Raw genomic sequence first — 22,370 nt, forward strand, 5'->3', positions numbered from 1 at the left:
TGTAATATTGGTATTGTATCGTGAGTAGCATTTATCCAAATTTTACTACAAGGTTAACATCATATATTACTTTTTCTGTTTTGTGAGAACTCTTTACTTAATTTTGTGTGCCGCCATCAAGCTAGGGAGATGTTATAGTGTGGTCTGCATTCGGTATTCGTTTAAGGCATTTATTTTTGTACTTCTATATTTAAATTTTTTGCAGTGATTTTATTGGTTTCGTTTGGGCTAGCGACATCTATAATGTTTTTGCTATATTTATTTATAACATGATAGCACAATGTTTAATTTTTGCCCTTGACATTGCGCTCGACATCACAGCCTTACAACTCTGGAGTAAATGCCCTCTTAGCACTTTTGTCAAAATCAGTTTGATAAAAATCAATATGTCAAGCACAAGCAATTTGTTGTGTGCCCAATGCGAATAAGTATCCTGAATTACAGTTTAGCCAATTAAAACTTATTTTTTGTGCTTTGTGGGACCAACAATATGCCGCACTATTTTCATGTTGTCTCAGTAATATTTAATTGAAAAATTCTGAATTGCTTTTCATAGGTGGGCAAATCCACTGGTCTAAGGTAAATGTTTCGCCAACTGCATTTAAGCTTATTTGCGCACAAGTTCGTTAAAGAATAACAGGTGTTTCTAAGAACTGTTTTATGATGTTACTTTGTGACGTCATTCTAATGCCTCCAACTCAAAACAAATATTCTGTATCTCCTTAAAAGGGCTAATCTCAAGGCTTGGTATTGTTTAGCTGTAGGCTAGCAAAACTTGAAAGTGAAAGATATAACACATTTGGGGGTAGTAAAGAAGTGTAGGAGAAATTATTATCTAATAGATTTGATTTCTCGTAATCATTAGCTATATGTTCGCCATTATAAATCAAGTTTGATTAAAAACTATTGCTACTCTAATTATCACAGTTAATCAAACGTTGCCTGGGTGACCGTTAAGCTTTACTCGCGGTTGGTGCATTACATGCTTGTTAGCAAGACGTGTTTTATAGTTGATTTTTGCTTGTAGTAGTATCAAAACTGTGAAAGGTTTGTCATGTTTATTACGTTGGCAAGAGCTATGACTGCCGTAGTAGAGTTTTTATTCAAGTCACCCCAAGGAGATGCAATCAATGAATCATTTATAGAACCAAAATCACTGTTGGTAAAATTTGATTTATATAACTGGTAAGGGGTACCAAAGTTAATGTCGCATACACCAGAGAATGATCAAGAAAATAAAGTAGCAGAGGTTCAACGGAAAAAATTATTTTATCAGGTATATTAATTATCCAGTTTAAAGTTTGACAGCCCTGTTTTAAAGTTTAAACCAGGGCTTTGGAGCAGGCGTGAATGTTAAATTGCTCCAGCTCCGTAGCTTATTGATACCACTGCTTCGTCAAAAACTGAGGTGTAAGGATGAACGCTTAATTTGCAATATCTAGAATTTCAAAAAAATCACAAACACCGCATTAAAAAAAACAAAAAACACCACAATGGTTAGTTAGAAAGGATGTCACTAAAGAGACAACAATTATTAATTTTGTGAACCGTTGCTGTCAAATTATGTGAGTTTAGCCATTAGTCGTAGCATAGCATCTTGTGAAATACATCAAAGCCGGAGCTATTTTTTAAACAACTGGCTCCAGCTCCTGCTCCAGCTCCATTTGAATTCACATAGAGCTCCGGCTCCAGCTATGCTCTGGTGAAAGTCCGGCTCCATGCTGCTGCGACTCCAAAGCCCTGTTTTAAACGACTATGTTTAAATTCACACTGACCTTTGAATAAATGTATTTTGATGCTTGTTTTTTAATTTAGATTATTGTGACACAATAGTAAAGCACTTAATTATAGTAAAGCACCCATCAACTTCATGTCTTGCTTAGATTGCAAAATGCGCCAAATTTAGTGCAACTCAAAAACTTGGATACAAGATAATATTAAGATCTGGCATGAAAGAACACACTGACTGATGACAATTTTGCAAATGCCTTGATCCCGAATTTTTTTTTTTTGCCAAGATGTCTCATTTCCCTTGTCATTTTACATTAAAAATAATTTCCCTAGCTTATGTTTGGATGATTTATGTTAGCCCTACAAAGAAATAATTTCGTTTCTTTAGGAATTGTTTTTTTGTTCGACGTAATAACTTGACTTGCTGTTTGTTGAAAAAATATATTACTGCATGACCAGTTTGAAAGCAAGCATTATAATTGTTTAACCACAGTGATGTTCACTCATTTAAACTTGGCACTTGTCTGCATATTTATTAGGAGCAACCCATGTTACATCAATCTATTTAAAACAAATTCTAACCTTTCCAATTAACCAAAATAAATGGCAGATTTTGATTTGAATTCTTAGTATTGATATTTTACTTTAAACAACTCTACCATTGGCCAATTCTTTTTAGAATGATTTCATATATCTTGCTATTTTTCATACTAAGCAAATGTTGCAAACTTTGGCATGTTTAAACTAAAATGTAGAAAGTCTTCAAGGTCATTATAGTTCGGGTTGTCCAAAGCAGTCAAAACAGTTGCTACAAATTAAACAATCTTACCTTTTGAGTAACCCAAAACAAAGTTTGTCCGAGGTCAATTGCCCAATAACATTTCATTGACATGTAATAATTTTTACACAAGTGATATGACAATTAAGAAGTTAGGTTGTCTGAAATATACCAACACCTTAATGAATTACCACTATATATAATTTCCATTACACCAGGCCATTATCCAAACTTTTTGTTTACATATCTATGATTGAATTACTGTCTATGTGTATATCACCTTTTGTCATAAACTATTTCTACTAAAATGTTTTGTAAGGGCCAGTGACCAGAGATCTATAAGCAGGGTTGCTACAAAGTCTTTGAATCTTTAAAAGTTTTTAAATAAAGAAGCCTTATGTATTTCCAAATGTCTTTTAATAGTCTAGGAAAGCAGCCTGTTAAAACTTTCAATGAAATGTTAATTTTTAAAACACAGAAAAAATAACCACATTTAACCTAAACACCAGTTATTTCATCTAGTTGTGTTGAAAAATGAGTCCTATTAGTTGTATGGAGATACTTCAATTTCATACAGCCCTAAAATGTTTGGGCCTTTTTAAGTCATCTGTTCATAACCATAAACACAGTGGTCATTATTTCTACTTTCTTTAAAGATAAGTAAAAATCAATTATAGTGTATGATACATAAACCTGAATAAATAAATAACATATTTTAAAATTGGCACAATCCAAATAAGGAAAAAATATAGTCTAGGATTGTATCAAAGTTTGGCTAAAATGTGCTATGTATAATAAGCTAAAGTTACGGTTAGAGCCCGGGTCGACAGATGCTTGGTTTAGGATTTGGACATTGTTGGTATGAAATTGTTGATATGGTCAAATAATATTTAGCATGCACCTATAGTGCGAGACCAAAAGGAATCAATGGTTGTAACTGTTCTTGGTGAGCGGATAGTCGTTAACAGCAGTGTAATAGTAAAGCTGTCTATAATTCTGTTCCTTTTGCCAATAATGCAACACCAAAATTTATTTTTGAAATTCTGTGGATGGTTTGGTAAAGGCTATGTAAAAATGTATGATGCCGCTGAAAAATAGAAATACTTTGCCTGTAACCTATTGTAAAACTAAAACAAATTTAATGTAACTTGGCCTAGATTTCAATTTGGAACTAGAGCGCCCTATACTACACCTGACCTGACGCTTTTGTGCTGCCCAGAGTTAACAAAATCGTATATATGTTGTTAAAGTTGGTATAAACAAAGTTTGGAGGCCTCGTGAGCCCGTGGTTTTACTTCATTCCACAATGTTTCAAATAAATTAGGACAGAAAGCTTATTGTCCTAATGATTTACAGACCGTCGGGCACAGCAGTTAAAATTAGGACAATTTATCATTTTAATTTAATTTATAGCAGTTTATCATCCTAATTTTAGGCCATTCGCTCAAACTTTAGGCGATTATTCATTTTTATTAGACATTGTTAGACTGAAACTACGTTTGATTCATTATTTGATAAGTGTAATGGTGACATCATAAACGCGACAGGTTCCCTGCAGCAAAAATCACACAGAGATAATTGCTTTTGCTTCTCCTATAGTGCTAAACTTTTAGTTCATATTGCCTAATTCTTAATTATTTTCTTTTTGGAATTCCACATGGCGACCCCCCTAGACAACCCCTTGCGACCCCCAGGTTGAGAACCACTGACATATACTATTGAATTACCAATACTAACATTAGTATTTACAGATTAAGTTGCAAATTCAGGGTTATTATTAAAATGCGACTGTAAGCTTCACTCAACCTAGAACAGTCATGCATTTAGCAATAGTTCTATAAACACATGTTTAAAGCCTAATTTTTTTTACTCTAGTTACCTGTATAAGAAAGAGGGTTCTATATGGTAAATAAGCTCATTCCACAACAACTTATACCAAGAAATGTTGCATTTGAAAAATCTGTCCATAACTTTGATGCACATACATCCTCTACAAATGTGTTGGATAAAATAGACCTGAATGAGATTACTGTTTACAAACAAGAAGCTCTTCCGGCTATTTATTATTATTTTATCCAACATTTTAACTTCTTATACATGACAGATGACACCCTGATAAGTAAATGAAAACATTGCACCATATACGACACCATCAAATACAAAAAAGGATGTTTTATTTACGGCAACGTACAGACAGGGGCTAAAATATAACAACTGGGTGGCACTTCACACCCTTGTCTTGTTTCATTTTTCATTGGTACTGCATTTTGCTTTTTTATTTTACTTTGCATAGTACTGTAAATGGTGCAATGTTTTTATTCCCTGATGAAAGCAACCTGTGCAGGAAGTCAAAACAGTGGATTAAAAAAAAAGTTGGGTAAAGAGCTTCTTGTTTGGATACCATGCGAGGCAGCAACAGCATATTTAAAATTATTGTTTAAATAAGTTGTGGTGTAATTCACGCTTTGTCGCTTGTTTATTGCTTTCTATTTTGGCAACATCATGGTGGGAGGCATAATTCCCAATCAACAATTAAATGTAATTAAATTTTTAAATTATTCAATGAAAACTGATTATGCCAATCTTGGTGGCTTGAAATTGTAAACATTGGTACATATTGCACCAGTTGGTTCTTTATTTACTCAGGTATAACCAACACTTTTATTTTGTGCAGAACGATTCATGCCTGTGTGCTTATAAAAGTGAAGATGTTGTATCTCATTCAGCCACGTGTTTTAACATCTGTCTGAATTCAAAAACGGATTCCTGTCCTTACACGGTTGTACCTAAGTTGTATAATAGCACTTGTTCCTTTACACTAGATAATAATATTGAAATTTTTTGTCATGAATTATTATTATATGTGAATGCATAAGTAGACCATTTAAGCCATAAGTAGACCATTTAAGCATACTATTTGATAATTTTTGTTTTAAAGTAGGACTATTATTAACTATAAAATGTTGAATTATTTTAGTTTATTTAACTCTTTTTTACTGCATTTTTTTATAAACTAGTTAGTTTGTTTATTTAAATAAAAAATAATGCAAAATGAAACAGAAGTTATTATATCTGGCTAGTAATTTGGTATTATGTTATCTATAAAATATTGTAATATTGTTTGGTTGTTTTTAGGAGGTAGCATTGTGTTTGACTAGCAAATGCAATGTTGATTAATAAAATGCTTTATAACAGGTTTTAGACAACATATTTTTGGCATCACCTGAACTGAAGTTTTCTGGTTTGAAGGTTTTTTCACAATTAGAAGAAGTATGTTTTATTTTTGTATTTATTTCTTTTTGTTATCCGTAGACATGCCTTTCCTTATACTGGTGTAGTTTTCCTTTAAAGTTAAAAATGTTCTGAACATTTTAAAGTTTTTATTAAACATATGTAAAAAAAGTCACTGACATTTTTTTGCCCATATTATGGTGTGCCTCTTTGCATATAACACAATGGTTTCCCAAAAACTCCCCCCGAAGACTATTTATTGATACGTAACTATCCATGTTGTTTCGTACCATTATTATCTTTAAAATACTGGTCTTCTTAATTGTCAACCAGGAGCACAGTTGCTTTGAAAAGTCTTACAATGCTGTTGGATAGTGGGCGTTAATTATGATTGCTCTTGATAGATATGATCTACTGTTTTATAGCTCAATCTAAAAATAGCTTTGAATATTGCTAGTTGTGCGCTAAAAATAGATAAACTTATGATTCAATCAAATTAGTTGTTCTGCAAGAAGTGGTACGTGGCAGACCAGAGCGTTCTAGTAATTTTAGGAAACTTTTCATAATATTATTTTAAACTTATGTAAACTTATGTTTACCTTCTATCACTGGAAATCAATTTTAAAATCGTTTTTTTTAATTGACTTCACTACCAGTAGTACAACAACAATTGTTTTTTAACTTTACACCAAAGTGGAAAGGGAGATTAACCATATGTTTGAAAGCAATAAAATGTTATTGTAAATATATTGCTGTTTCTTATGGTTTATCTAATAATAGAAATCTGAACCCTTTGTTTTTTACTTTCAAAGAGATTTTATACAGATTTATTTATCAGGTTGATTTGATTTTTTTCAAATCCTTTTGCTCTAAAACACAAATATTTTAAAAAGTCTTTGCTTTCTTTAGATTTCCAAACTAAATCATCAACTTTATATTTATTTATATCCATCAGTTAGCGATTTGTAGGTACTTACTAATAAAGTTCCCATATAATACTGGTTCCAACAATCTTTAGATTAAAGCTATGATGCCTAAGATAGTATTGCTTATAGTTACAAAAACAAATCTATGTTGTTTACACCACAGTATAAATATTTTTTATTTATATTCATGTTGTAACCTAAAATTCAGTACTTTAAATCTATAAAATGTGTCCTCAATGCAATATGGGATGCACACAACTCAAACATAGTTTACCAAACACAGGCTTAAACTGTATGTTCTGCTATTGATTTTTCTTTTTGTTAGTCTTGTAAATGTATTTGTACTGCTTTACCAGGTAAATATAACAGTCCATCCTAAACGATTTATATTTGATACCTTATTGTGGATGTTTAATGATTCTACACCAACTTTAATGACAAGTGAATTAGTTATTCAACACAAATATGCTATACCAGGAAACTATTGGGTTACAGTTACTGCTCAAAATGGTTTTGGAGTTGACATATATAGGTATGATCTAATGTGTTGAATGTTAAAAATGTTTAATTTTAAATAGTTTGTTTTATGGCAGAATGTTTTTGTTATTATAATTTATTGTTAAGTTTGTTTTGTTTTTGAATTAAGATAGGTTTTATTGTTTTTCAGCTTGTTTCTTGTTGTCCAAGCTCCTGTCCTAGGAATTTCTTTGGCATGCCCTACTGAGATTTATATTGAAGAAACCACTACGTTTAATATAACCCTCATCTCCGGAAGCTCTTTGTTTTTATCATGGAAAATTTGGCCTGACTTATTTTCTGCCCAAACAGGTTTTTACTAAATTTTTATTAAAATATTTTAAATAAATGAAATCTATCCAAATAAACTACATTTAGAACAAGCTTATATGTTATTGAGGATAAAATATAAAATAAACATGCTTTAAAATGAGAAAATATAGAAACTTTTTCAACTTTATTTAAATTTAACAATGGGTTATAACACTTTTCTAGTATGCTTGTGCAATTGCTTTTATTGTATGTTTTGTTTAAATGCTCCATTCCTGAAGCAATATAGCTGTGGAGTAAATAGTACTAATCTTGTATGCCCATTTTCCCAAGTCTCCTTCCACAAAATGCAGTGCCAACTGACTAAAAAACACTTTTTTTTCATGTTTCGCGTGGTTAACAAAACTTAATTGCATATCGCAAACCAGTTCATTAAAGAAAAGCATGCTTCTTATTGTACAACTTCCAAGGTAACTTGCGAGGTCGTATCTAAAGAAAATATTTATAAAACCAAAGATTGAATCATTGAAGATAATGTTCCAGGTTATCACACAGAAATTGTTTTAGTGTTGTTAAGGTTAGCTATGGGTAGACAACACTGCATTGGTAATCTAGACTAAAATACTTATAAATTTTGTATTTGTATTGAAACAGCCTGATATTACTCTACTTTCGGACCAATGCTGGTAATTACATGCATTCTGTATTATTGCACATCCTTATTGCCGGGCGTGAGCAAAATACAGATTGTTTATGCAGTTGTCAATAGTTAAAGGTTGTGCACCTCTACACTAGCCCTAAAGTAACAATGTCTTACTTCGACCATATAGGTTCACACAAACTCCCCAGGTTAACTTGCTAACTTAACTTGAATTTACTGTGTTAAATAAACCCCTTACTACTATAACTTATCCAGTTTAAAGAGGATGGCAAGAAGTCATGCTATGCTGCATGCTATGTCCAATTTTGATAAAACGGGCAGTGCTCAAATGGCACTTTCTAAACAATTATAAAATGTATGTTTTTTGCTTAGCACAATTTTTTTCCTTTTTTAAATATGGACATAGATAGACTAACAGGCCTATTTAAATTACATTTTCGCCACTTGAAACTAAATAAACAATGAAAAGGAATGTTTTTATTCGATTTATTTCAGACTATTATAGTGTAGCACAGTGTTTCTTAACGTACCCAGGGTGCACTTGTAAACCTTTGAAACGTGGTGGCACACCTGGTGAGTGAAGTGAGCGCATATTTTGTGAGGGTCTCTTGTTATATCTCTTCGCTTGCTAGCAAGTTTTATTACATAGACTTCTAGTATTATCTATAAAGTAAGGTATGCTCTATAAGACAAGCTGAAAGAGAAATAAAATATTAAAATATTACTTTAATCTTCTAAATTTTGAAAAAAACAAACAAAGTATGTTAGTTAGATCTGTATAGAAACACACAACAAGACCAACAAGCAACAACGTCTATATCAGAATATAATCTTTATTACCATAGCTATAAAACCAACGACATATACGAAATAATACCCATGGCAGAATAAGATCTAAAAATGTCTGAATAAGACCTAAATCTGTTAAAATATGTGCTAAATTTAACGTAAAAGGACCTAAATGGACAAAATAATGCCCAAAACTGTAGGGATAGGGTGCGGGACGGTTGGGGGGGGGGGGGGGTCACCTTTTTGGCATCAACAGTTTTGGTGTCAATGTTTGGGTGCCCTAGTTTTAAAAAGGGCCGTTTTGGCGAACTGTTTTGGCCCCAGGTTGTTTGCCTCTGTTTGGGGTGAGGCAAAATTTTGAAATTTTTAGGAGAGTTTGTGATGAAGTTAGGGGTGAGATTTGGAGTTAGGTAACAGGTTGTAAAGCCCTTATTCTGCCCATTTCAGTCTTATTTTTTTTTTAAGAAAAGCTTTAATTTTATATGTGGATAAAAGAATGTTTTCATCTTATTTTGCATTGACAACTTTAAACTATTACTTCAGATTCAGAAAGTTGCTAAGGTTAAATCATACCATATTAGTCAGACCAACGCCATAATAAAGCCCACTACATTTTTGGTATAAGATCTAAGTGGCCAAAATAACATCCAAATCCGCATATAATGGGTATGGGACGAATAGGTGCAGTCACCATGGTATTGTCCAGTATTGATTTGACTTCTATGCTCCATGTTTTAAACGGCGGTGTTTGGGGATGCTGTTTTGACACCATCATGTGCCCTTGATAGGGGTTTGGGTAGGTAATTGGTATAGATGTAATTTGGGTTCTGAATAGATTTTCGAGGAAAGTAAGTGGTGAAGTCGGCGGGTTTGGAGATTATGCAAAATGCTGTTGAAGTCATATTTTGGTGGTGTAGTTTTTTAACTATTGATTCTATTTCTTACTGTGTTTTATTCCGATATTGATATTATTCAATTTTTGGTCTTATTGTTGGAATCAACTATCAGTCGCTAATTTTAAACAGAATACAGAATTTTTGTAACATTTTTGATTATTTTTCCACGGCGCATCAGCCATCTTCCATGGCGTACTGCACCGGTTAAGATACGCTGGTCTAGCATCTAACTCTTTCCAAAATGCAATTTCACCTGCATTACTAGTTAGAGTAGTGTTCCTTAACCTATGGTTGGGACCCAAAATTGAATCACTGTTTAATTTGATTGGATTGTCGTCTGCAGTAGATCACATTAGTAGATTTATTACAATTGGTTCTTAGCCAAATTCATTCTCAATTTGAAATGCATAAGCAACAGAGAGACATGGTTCATGTTTATTTATTTATAACTTATTTATGCTGTTATCCTGTATGTGTCATTTAAAGTTTTCAAATATTCAGAAAATACTAATTATACCTTGTCTTACATTTGGTTTTAGACTCAACATGTTGTATGTTTAATTCTGTTGAAGTTTGCTACAAATGGTTTAATTTATCTCATACTTGGTCTGATTCCCAAGTAATTTGCCAGCAAAATGGTGGTGACTTGGCTGTAATTGACTCCAATGCTTTGCAGGAATTAATCAACAACAACATGCCACCTTTTGGGTAGGTTTCTATGTTTAAAATAACTTTGAACACATATCTATATCTGTTAAATTTATTTTCCAGTTTGTTCTGGATTGGTGTACATAAAGTTACAAAAGGTACACTGACATTCATAAATGGTAAAGAAATGTCTAACGCCAATATTAGTTCAGTTTATGGAGAATCAAACATATCTTTGAAAGAGAGTCCAAAGGTAAAGTAAAATAGCTTTTACTTTGATATTAAAAAAAAATGTTTTTTACCTTTGAAATTTGTAGAATTGTATAGCTACTAACAATTCTGGAAAATGGTTGGCAAGAAACTGTTGGGAGGAGGTTGGATTTATTTGCCAATATTATTCAGCAGGTAATTAATAAAGTGTTACTGGATATTTTTAGCATTGTATAGATTAAGCAGGTGGCACAAGTTTAACAAAACACATTTGCTGTATTAAGTCAATCAGTATGTTACTACTTCAATTTGATTTGTAATGCTGAAAACCCGCAACATTTGTCGATCCAGAATTACTAACAAGTTATAAGTTGTCACAGCAATTGTTTAGACTTGCGTAATATTCAAGCAAATAATACCGGCACCAAACTGCGTCATACATGAAAAACATCCATGAAAATAAAAATTGCTTAACGGTGAATGGTTTGCTACAGCGCTCACTTACCTTCCTCAAAAAGATATCTCCCAGCACCCGCCGGATACTATCCATTTAATTTTTTTTACTCACCACACCCAAAAAAGGAACTAGCCCCAGCAACCTCACCCCCAGAAAAATATTTCTTAACACCCGCTGGAAAAATAATTAATTTGTGTTAAAAAAATTTGCTTGACAGCCTTACCAACCCAAAATGAAAAGTAAAAAGTATTACTTAGTTTTGAGAAAGAATTGCTAAATGGCTAAGTTTTTACATTTTTAATTTTTTTTTTGTAAATCCCAAATTGAAAAATCCGGGACAAATTGGTTAACCGGGCGAGACACCGAGACAAGGCCTTTAAACCTGGACATATGGCAAGCCGATGTTTAAGGTTTAGATGCAGTTTTGGGTTTGTTATGGTATAAATAGTATCCACATTAACAGGACAAGAACACTTTCTTATAGCTTTCTCTATTTTATAGCCTCTTTGGGGGAAAGGATGTGCAAAGCAGTGGATAACCACAATGCTAGGCTGCAAACCCTTTAATAAGGCTGAAATGCTAACCTTTTTTCCTACCATTGCATTAGCTCCATCACAGCCAAAGCCAAGTAACCTTGAGCTAATCTCTTCATTTGTTATCCTCACTTCTTAAAGGGATTTTAAAATACTGTCGTAAAATGCTCTAAGGATGGTAGGCTATTTTAACCTGTTTTTTAATTTTAGTGACTTATAGGAAATACTTGGTGAAACAATCTTGTATTTGGTAAATATACTATTTTATTTCTAAAATGTTTAGTTATCTTATCTGATATTTGAAAAGCCAAGTGGATCATTAAAAAAACTGTATTGGGTCAATTTATGACCCGCGGGTCAGAGGTTTGCTATCCCTGTGGTATCGTATACATAGTGGCTTTAAGTTATGGATAAACATAATTATAGGGGACACAGAAGGTTTATCAATAATAATGCCTAACAATTTTTTTTTAATTTTAATTTTTGTTAGTGCGTTATCTGGGCCTGTGTTGATGAGCACAAACTTTATATGGCTTTTTTTACCTCAACCTGAGAAAAGTGTGGCTCTTTTTGGTTAACCAAGTAAAAATGTGGCACTTGTAATCTGACTGGTTGGCTACCCCTGTGATAGTGGATAATTTTCAACCAATATAAGCGATTTAAACCCATTGTGTTATACCAGTGATTTTTGACAGGAGTTGTGTTCCATGTAACATTTGAAAAGTTGGTCAATTTCTTGCGGAGCACCGTCGATCTTTTATGGAACATAAGTTGAAAATCACTGAACTATTGCATTAAATAGTAAAACAGAAATTGTATTTTGTATAGAGTCTTGAGTCCACAACGCGCTGGGCTGTAAATGGTATGTAAGCACGGCGCTTTTAGGCTGAAAAGATCCTTAAAATGGGCAAAACATACATATTCGAAAACAGGTAAAATTTTTGCATTTAGGTAGTTTAAGGTGGCGATTTACTCTCAAGTTACTCAAGCCAGACCACACCCACGAAAGTGGCGCAGGTTGCATACCAGTGCACTAGGGTTACCATGTTAAACATTGGGATGAATTCAGTTGTGGTATATGGTGTAACTCACTGGTTCTTAAGCTTTCATGACGAGTAGTAATCCTTAATGATTTGTGTCCTACTTAGAGTTTTGGAAAAGCAGTTCACAGTAACATCAGAAAGAAGTTATTTTAAATCATAATGAGTGAGGGCCCTTGTCAATATGTTTTCATTGTAAAGCAAGAGTTATGCAGGACTTGGAGTGATATTTTGTATTGCATTGTGGAGGGGGGTCGTCATAGATAACCTTTGTAACAAAGTACAAGTGACACTAATATGTTTTACACAGTAAATACAATTTTAAAAATAGTTTAAATTTATTTTTGTCGAATAGGTTTTGTTTCCTTTGCATAAAAGGATACTGGTTGCATCTTTCTCCAATTTGAAGAGAGTACAACTGCTGGCTTGCTAGTCTAATGAATTGTGTGAAAGTCATAACTGAGTTTTGTCAGGGATACTTTGCAAAATAATGTCTCATGTCAAATGCAATTGGGAAATAGCTTATACCTGGGCATTAAGTGCTAAATGTTCATCCATAATTAAACTAGTTTTAGCCCTTATCAACTTGTATTTGGTCACAAAATTGAATTTACCAGTACCGGATGATTATTTTTTTATACATCTGACAAGGAGTGATGATATTGGCATGTGCATTTCTGCTTTACAAGCATTTGCTTCAGAAAAGTTGTTACATATTTAAAGAGCGTTAATCAATCAAACGCGGTTCAGTAATGACTTCTTTATTGTAGGGTTAAAGGGAAAATACTGGTGTTTTGCATAAATAAGTATGGGGGCCAAGAAAGTACAATAATTTTTAAAAGACACATAGATATTGGGTGTGAACTGTAAAAAATACAGCAATGACTGCCTGAACAGTTATATTTGTGAAATGCCTGAGGTTATTCTGACACATTCACTTTTATGTCACAAAGATTTGTTGCTTGCAAAAAATTCAAAAAAACATACATTGTAATTTGCAGAATCTGTTTCTGGACCTAAAGACTTCTTGGTTGGAACAGGAGTTTTCCAACACTCTTATATGAAAACTGTCAATACAATGCCAGTATTTTCTGAAACTGCTACTACTACTCAGGTTTGTCAACATTGTAATAAGTCATTTAAGTTTCAAGAAAATCTTCTGTATTGACTATAGTGCCACATTAAAAAGTGAAACATTGTTACATGTGTTAAAAATATTAAAACTTTTAACTGGTTGATTTATAGCTTTTATTTTCATTTTGTAGAAATATGTTTTGTTACTACCTGGATTGTGGCTCTCCTCAAAAGCAACTTTGATTTCGTGGGAATTAGTTGCTCAATCATCAGCATTTCCACTTTATCTTCAGGTATACCGGCCTTCTTGTCCGGATACCTTGAAGCTTATTCCTCCAGGTAACTTCAAGTGCTATAATTATTAAAAAAATAAAAAATAAAAAAGGAAAGGTTTAATTGTTTGAAATATATTTAATACTAACTTGCTATAGTGGTAAAAGTAATGCCTACTGCATTGGTCATTTGGTTGATGTTATCTACCAGATGCCCTTAGAAAGTGTTTTACCGTAATTATATAGCCTTATTAGGATTGCACTGTGAGCAACCAGGCCAGAAAAATCTGGCTTGCGGTTAGGTATAAACACAAATTGCCAAATTTGGCCTTATTAATCACAAACTTTTTCTCACCTGATATAGCATTCAAGAAGTCATACATGGAGTGTAACTGAGAAATAGTCAAAATTATGGTTCATGCCCTGATTGAAAAAAAGATAAAAACTAAAAGTTATGAGCCATCTTGTGATAATTTTGCCATATTGATGGAGGGTGTCTTTAAGACTTAGTGTGTTTAGTTTTTTTTATCTATGTCATTCGATGCCTTTATACCACTTCATATGATTATAACAATAAAAAATAATTGAGCAATAACATCTGATAAATCTTTTAATTTGACTAATCACCTACTTGTATGAATTTGATAATTTCCTATAAAAGTGATAGTAACTATCAAACACGATCTTTGTTTATGAGATACCATTTGTCATGCCAGGCAAGTAAATAAATATATAGACTTTATTTTAGAAGCTAAGAATTTTGCCGAAGTGTAACAATGCTCTAGCTAGCGATAAAATAACACCCACCCAAACGGTGAGCCCTGTATATGTTTGTGCAATACCTTTTATATGCTTTTGTACAAAGTCTAGATTTATTGTTATTTATTGATGTTTACAATTTATCAAACAATCTCTCACTTTGCCCCTTCCTGGTGAATAAAAATTAAAAAAAATCTCAATTTGCTTCAATTTTGTTAAACCACTGCTGAGAGGCATTACAGTTGTCCTGTGAAATTGTTATTTGTTTAGGATTCTACTAGCTTTGCTCAACGTATACCATCAATTTAAAGATTTAACTTATTGTCCAAAAACCTGGGAAAGAGGCTTCATTTGTTTTACTTTTTTGTTTTGGACATAACCGAACATTGACAATTAATTTCTTGCCTTGATCAAACTTTTTTGATAGCAGTCTAACCTACTTTTACTGTTTTGCAAAGTATCTTATACTTGCAAGACACTCATGAAACTGTACTCACAGCGCTTAATCATTAGTTTGCGTGATATAATCAGGTTCTAGTTAATAATTTAAATAGGATGTTACTGTAAATTGCTTATTATTATTATTTTTTCTTGATATTGTTTAGATTTAATATATTGTGTATAATTAGGTTGTAAGGGTAACCCTTTTTCAACATGTGCTGATAAGCATTGCGCACAACAGGAATCTAATTGCTCAGTTGGAAAACAATGGTGCGTTTTCAATATTTCTTCAGATCATTGTCGGGTAAGACTTTTATGATTTGTTACCTGCATGATTTGAGTAGTTTTATTAAGTGCTTTTTTGTTAATTTATTCAACTGTTGAAAAGAATACCTTGAAAGTGTCACAAAAAATTACTAGACAATGATGTTATAAGAAGAAACTTTGCTTATTTTGCCAGAACTTCAATAATTATTATATGTATTTGCCTTAAAATTATATTATAAACTGGCTTCACAGAACTATATCAAAATGAAATCACTTTTAATTGTCCTATCGCAGGGTGGTCCAAGGTTGACTGCATCGCAGGCCACAATATTTCTTGCATATTCTTTGCGGGCCACATAAAGTATATGCTACATGCGCGGATCAACGATTTTCGTTTGGTCGGTGCATGAAATGTTTAAAAAGACGCCACAAGGCATTGTCAAAGACATATAAGCTCCATAATCTTGATGCTATCGTTCAATGTGCGCAAAAGGAATCGAGTGTTATGAGACTGGTGAAACTAGTGCGAGGCGCAGAAAATTTGCGTATTGGACAAAACTTTTAATTTGGATGACTGCATTTTTAAGCGTAGAATGTTTGCAGAAACCGTGCGCGTATCTTACTGAAATTTTGAGATAGATGTTGCATACTTCACAATCGCTAAATCAGAAAGACGTTATAGTTTAGCGCAAAAATGTTTTATTAACCAGATTAATTTGGCCGAAATTGCATCTTGAAAAAGGTCAGGGCGTTTAGGCTAAAGTCACAGTGAAAACCTGTAAAACAATACTTTCTAGCAGCGCCATATATTTCATTGTGCATTAAAAGTAAAACGAAAATATAATTTCTCCAAACAAGGCCATTTAAATCTTATTCTGCATGCATAGCGCCTTCAGGATAAAGGGATTGGCACAAACATGAAAAAATTGCATTTATATAGTTAAAAACTAAAAATAATTAGGAATGGCCTTGTGTCCAGCTTTTAGTAGTGGTAGTGGAGATTACATTGGCAGACTGTAGGTTGACAAACCCTGCTTTAAATACTATGGTTTTATTAGCTTCGGATGTTGTTGCTTTATAGGTCTTGGTGTGTGTTTCAATTTGCACCTTAGAAAAGGTTTAAATATATTTTAGACTTTGCTGTCTCAGTCAAAGTCAGTCATTCATAAAGTCTAGTCTTTACCAGGAAAATATATTTTGCCATAAAATATGGCATCATCAGTCTCTTGAAAAAACAACTACAAAACAATGCAAACACGTAAACTGGTTGTTGCAATTAACAGTAAAAGTAAAAATGACAGTACAACCAAAAGCAACGCACATCGTAAGTAATTGTAGGTTAAAAAAATTAGTTAAAAGTTATAGGGGTAGAAAACTAGACCATCCTACTGCCCAAGTCTTGGAAAAAGCAACCAGCTTTGTTGGTAAAGCGAAAAGAAAACAGAGGGCAAGATGTGGCAACAAGCGATAAAGTTTCATCAGTTTTTGATTGTTAATACTGTTATGAACTTTATTATGCCATTATTCTATGGCTATGTCTAAAAGATAATATGGAGGTTGGGTGACAAATTGCGTATAAAAACAATCTGGAAGCAACGACAATATTAGTGTGTTTATCGAAATGACCGCAAGTGCTCTTTCAAATCCGACGGAATTCCTTAAAGGCTGCTTTACAACAACATCACGTTATGTTTCATAAAATTCAATGAAACATGCACACATATGTTTGTGCAGAAGGGCTAGATCTCAGTTGCTAAAACACATATGTGTGCATGTTTCATTGAATAAATGATATGGTACTGTGGATCCCCTTCATTTGAATTGCTTGTACTAACAGATTGAGCAAGCATTAGCGTTTGGTTGTTTCTCGACTCGCTCCTCTCTGAGCCTGCATAGCTCAGTTGGTAGAGCGACGGTCCCAACTTGACTGGAGGTCGTGAGTTCGAACCTCACTGCAGGTTAGTTGTTTTTCTAGCCTGCCCTGCTTGCATCATAGATCAACAGATTCGGTGAGTCTGCAATGGCTTGCGATGTACTGTATGTTTCATAAAAGTTATTTGTCTCGCAAACCGTTGCTTCCTGATTGTTTTTATGTGTAATTTGTTGACGAACTTTTGTATTGTCTTTTAGATATAGCCGAAGATAAGTGGCCAAATTCAGTTCATGCCAGTATTAACATTCAAAATATGATTTTGCCTGGAATTTAATAATTATGTGGTTTCTTATTTTATTTTACATTGTTTTATTTTTTAGTTATGGTTTACAACAAACCTCCACTGCTTGTCTGATCTAGTTTATTTCCACCTCTTGCCTCCTTTTTTATTTCCCTTTTGCTTTACCAACACAGCTGTTTGCTATTTCCAAGACTTGGGCGGTATGAGTGTCTAATTTTCTATACCTATAACTTAATATTTTTAACCTACAATTACTCGCCATACATTGCTTTTGGTTCTGCTGTCATTTTTACTTTCAATTGCTACCAGCCAGTTTATGTGTTTGTATTGTTTGTTTTTTTCTAGAGACTGATGATGCCATATTTTGTGGCGAAATGTATTTCCCTTTTAAAGACTATACTTTATGAATGACTGACATTGAATAAGACAGAAAAATCTAAAGTATATAAGTGCCATTTAAAGCCATTGTTATCATTTACGTGTAAGAGCGAGGAGATATCTTCCTACTTTACACATTCAGTTTGTCATAAAAAAGGTCTATTAGGACAAATATATACTGAATTTCTACAACTTTTATTTAGATTTTTAATCTTAATATTCCAAATCTTTTACTGTTTTATGAGGATGAACAGCCTAAATAGAAACAATTCTAAATGTAGGCATAAAAGAAGTAAATAAATTTAATTATGAAATCACTCTGTAGTTAGGTTACTTTATACCTAAAAGGCAAGTTTTGGAAAATGCAGTTTTGCAATTTAAGAATATTTGCATAAAGTCTTATAAGACAGATCAGGTTATTTATGCGCCTTATATATATACAGTGTTTGTGTAAATTTAACTGTTAAAACCTTGTTTGACTTGCATGGAAGTACTTAGCAGACAACTTATTTAATCAGTTTTGTATTGTTGTTAACAACCTGTTTTTTTTTAAAGTAGTACAAAACAATGATACACTTGTGAACACACCTTAGTGATGTAATAATAATTTATTTTTATATTTTCCTTTCCTTACAATTTGGTTTTATGCAAACTTTTTTATAATCAACTTCTATTTAGCCTCTGGATGAACCTTGTAACTGGTATATGGAAACTAATATAAAGAAACCTGCACGTCACTTAGGAGAAGTACCTAACTATTCATTGGTTTATAACCAACCGATTATGATAAATGAAACTGGGGTAAAGCTATACCAGGTTTGTTTTTATTTTTATTGTTTTGGTATTGTTACAAATGGTAATTATCCATTCTAAAGCATACGTTTTAATTTACTACTTCTGCACAATAAATAAAATATGAAAAAACATTCATATATTTCTTAGTTTGTTTTCAATAACACTGTGGAATTGGAAAAGCATGATGTCATTGGTATTGGGTTTTCAGCAATCACCTTTGATAAGGACCTTTCTAAACTACCTCTTAAATGTAAAAATAGTTCTCTAAGCAGGTAATTTTCTTATACTTAATAGTTTAGCGTCGTTACCTGGGTCCATATAGGATAGGTCAGGGGTTCTTTTTTTTTACTGCGGACCCCTAAATCTTTTTTTGCCTCGCATGGACCACGGTAGGCCAAAAAATTAAAAAATGAAGTCATAATTTATGTCACAATTCAAATAGACTTTACAAATTTGTTTATTTCGGTTTAAAAATATGAAAGTGAAATGGAGTCCTAATGCATTTAGTACAAACCGTTTTATTTTTAATTAAATTGTTTTCTTTGATAAATTTATTACTTCTTAAATATACACTAATGTTTCAATTTGCCTTTCATGGACCCCCCAAAACTAGGTATAGGTGATCTAATCTGATCGGATGCCAAATTGATTTTTGCAATATAACCAAGTTTTGAAAGCCATTGAAATTTCCTATCTGGTACGGAAAATTTATCAGAAAACAATAAATTGCCAGTAAAAATTAGCTTCTTAATGCTAAAGGCAAATTTTGGCCTAATAATCTTGAAAACATTACCTTTCCATGTTTATTTTTATTACTTTTGCTTATTTGTCGATAAAAAATAATGTCATTTGCTGGTGGATCAAATGGTTTATATTTCATTCAAAACAATATCGAAAAGGGTTTGAAATAATTGCTAGAAGCCTGATCAGTATAACTCTGCCTTTTCTTAGCATTTCGATTAGCAAAACAAAAGGTTTTTGAGTTTACTTATTTGATCAATATAAGTGTAAGTTTCACAAATTATACTTCTGTTACAGGTAAGACATTTATTTTTACCTTTCATGGACTTAAATAACAAGAGTTTTTCAGCAATTTAAATTTAAACTCTTAAATTTCTACTATAAGATTGATCCAAATTGAGTTTTTCAGGTTTTCAAAATTAAATTTGAATAAGAATTACCAGAATATACAAATTAAACTAATTCATGCTGAAAATATGTAAGGTAAAATAACGTTCAATTTAAATTTTATTCTCACGTTCAAATTTAAATTTTATTTATTTTTCTTAGTACCCTAAGATTGGTGTGTTTTGCATTGTATGATTTGTTTGCATGTTTAAAAACTCACTCCACTAGCTTGTTTCTCTGTTATACCAGAAAGTTCTTGTAAAGAGAGCAGCCTTTAGATATCAGAAATGATGTTTTGTTTTAGTAAACATCACAATCCATTGATTTACGCATGAAAGATAGAATTGTGTTGTCCACCTCTTTGACTGTGACAGTCTGCTGCCAGTAGAGCTGTTGAATTGGTTTTAAAAGACTTTACCCAGACTTGCTAAATTCTACAGCCCTATGTTTACCACCTAACTAAAATGGGGTGGTTAGTCAGAAATCAATTATTGAGGTGCTATGTAACTCACCCACCCAAAATGTGTTTTTATCAAACCTTTACAGTTTACAGTTTGTAGCCTTGAAGTTTCAAATTTTTGCTCACAAGTACATGTCTTACTTAGGAATTGATAGTCTTACTTGAGTCCTTGGTCTGACTTCGACAAAATAAACAATTCCATTTAGTCCCGGATATGGCTATGATCAGTGCTGTGCTAAAAGTGTTGAAATTTACACAGTTTATAGCACTCTTTTTGGTCTGGACCATGCTAAGATAAAAGGCCCAGCATCATGCTATTTTTATCAAGCAACATACAAACTTAAACCTGACAAAGTGTAATTTTAACATCATCCTCTGTAACAATTTTGGTTGACCTACACCACTCTCTCTTTACAGATTCTAAGAGGCTCACTGTGTCAACTAATTCTGTTTAATTTTTTGGTTCTCTTCTTTTTTTAAAACTGACAATTTTCCAGTTGGTTGCATTTAATATGCCTTTAACTGTCTTTGCAAGTAATTTGATCATTTTAAGAGAAATATTTTAACTTTTTTTTTACTCTTCTCATGTAGAACATGCTTGTTTTTGTATTTGGCCATAGTGCCTTGTTTATTATCCCTTTGAACTTTCTGAAGTTGATTACAAGTCTCTTAAAAACACAATCTTTTGTTCCACTAGGGCAGTGGTTGTTAAATTTTTTGAGACACGCCCCCTTTTACAGTTTTAACAAATCTCCTGCCTCACCTTGTTTCAAAATAAAAAAACATAAAGCAGAACAGCAATTTATTTTCAGGTAAGTTGCATTTAATGCGAATGATGTAACTGTAAGGATGTTCAGATTTAACTTTTTTTGAAAATTTATGCTTCCTGCTTGATTTCCCATTATGTGTCACATAAAAATCAGTTTCACAAGATTTCAAAACAATTGGACAACATTTAGGGGCTCCGCAGACATCCCAAAGTTATCACACTAAAATTGCTAAAATCTGGGACTTCCCCTAACACGATATTGTATGTTTTTCTTTAAAAACAAAGAAACCTTGTAATTTTTATATTAAACAATAGCAAGAAAGCATCACTAATCTATTTTCCAGTTTTATGTAACTTAAAATGTTTTCTTAAAGCCCCCAAAGTCCTAATTTACCCCATTTTTAGAGTTGTCAGTTGATTTATCACATATATTCAATAAAATACATTTTATTGAATTATTTAAAACCTGTTTATGATCGCCTATGATCTTCAACAGCCTGTAGCAAGCTTGCACGTTGCTGAGGATTGTCATTTAACATATTTTTAACAACCACATGGTCAGCATGATCATGGAACTTGTCCATAATCGCAGCTTTGTTTTAAGACAAACAACGGCTCCATCAAAGCAGGTTATGACACCTTAGAAACGGCATGCCTCAGGGATCAGTTCTGGCTCCTTTGCTGTTTAATGTTTATTACAGTGATCTGCCCTCCACAGTCTCCAAGCATACGCTGATGACTGGACGATCTTGCATGCTGAAGGGAATTGGCGCAGTGTTGAGAGGACTCTTAGTCCACCTCAATAACAAGGAAATTAAACGTGTGTTGTCCGTCAATACCAATGGAAGAACTTTGGATTTCCACGTCTACATACCTCGCATTGCATCTGGACTGGACACTCACATTCCGACCCTGGCAGGCATCTAGCCCGCTGAGCTTCGCCCCAGAGAAGCCACAATACCAAAGGCTACTATCCTCGAGATGCCCCTTAGTACCAGCTGCACTCAAATCACTGCAGAAATGTGAAAGCTCTGGTTTAGGTGAATGAATGGCCACCAAATGGAACGAGGAGCAAGATCACCCCTCTCCACCACTATTGCCCCACCACCTCCAATAAGCCTTAGGGTTTTGGCCTGTCTATTTGAGCCTAAACTCGCCTTAACAGGC

The 22,370-nt window shown here is 33.1% G+C and overlaps 1 protein-coding gene across 1 annotated transcript in view; it reads left to right on the forward strand.

Moving 5' to 3' along the window:
- LOC146168160 (polycystin-1-like) overlaps nt 1-22,370 on the forward strand; it is a 129,215-nt gene that overhangs the window by 16,392 nt on the left and 90,453 nt on the right. Inside the window, exons 8-19 of the mRNA XM_083389118.1 lie at nt 5,184-5,288; nt 5,705-5,779; nt 7,023-7,198; nt 7,334-7,494; nt 10,338-10,506; nt 10,570-10,699; nt 10,764-10,851; nt 13,688-13,800; nt 13,952-14,099; nt 15,421-15,536; nt 18,730-18,867; nt 18,994-19,118. Of these exons, the coding sequence (XP_083245244.1) occupies nt 5,184-5,288; nt 5,705-5,779; nt 7,023-7,198; nt 7,334-7,494; nt 10,338-10,506; nt 10,570-10,699; nt 10,764-10,851; nt 13,688-13,800; nt 13,952-14,099; nt 15,421-15,536; nt 18,730-18,867; nt 18,994-19,118 (1,544 nt within the window). The remainder of the gene's footprint in view (nt 1-5,183; nt 5,289-5,704; nt 5,780-7,022; nt 7,199-7,333; nt 7,495-10,337; nt 10,507-10,569; nt 10,700-10,763; nt 10,852-13,687; nt 13,801-13,951; nt 14,100-15,420; nt 15,537-18,729; nt 18,868-18,993; nt 19,119-22,370) is intronic.

The sequence above is a fragment of the Ascidiella aspersa genome, chromosome 1, assembly GCF_963924565.1.
Source record: "Ascidiella aspersa chromosome 1, kaAscAspe10.2, whole genome shotgun sequence".
NCBI classification, from domain to species: Eukaryota; Metazoa; Chordata; class Ascidiacea; order Phlebobranchia; family Ascidiidae; genus Ascidiella; species Ascidiella aspersa.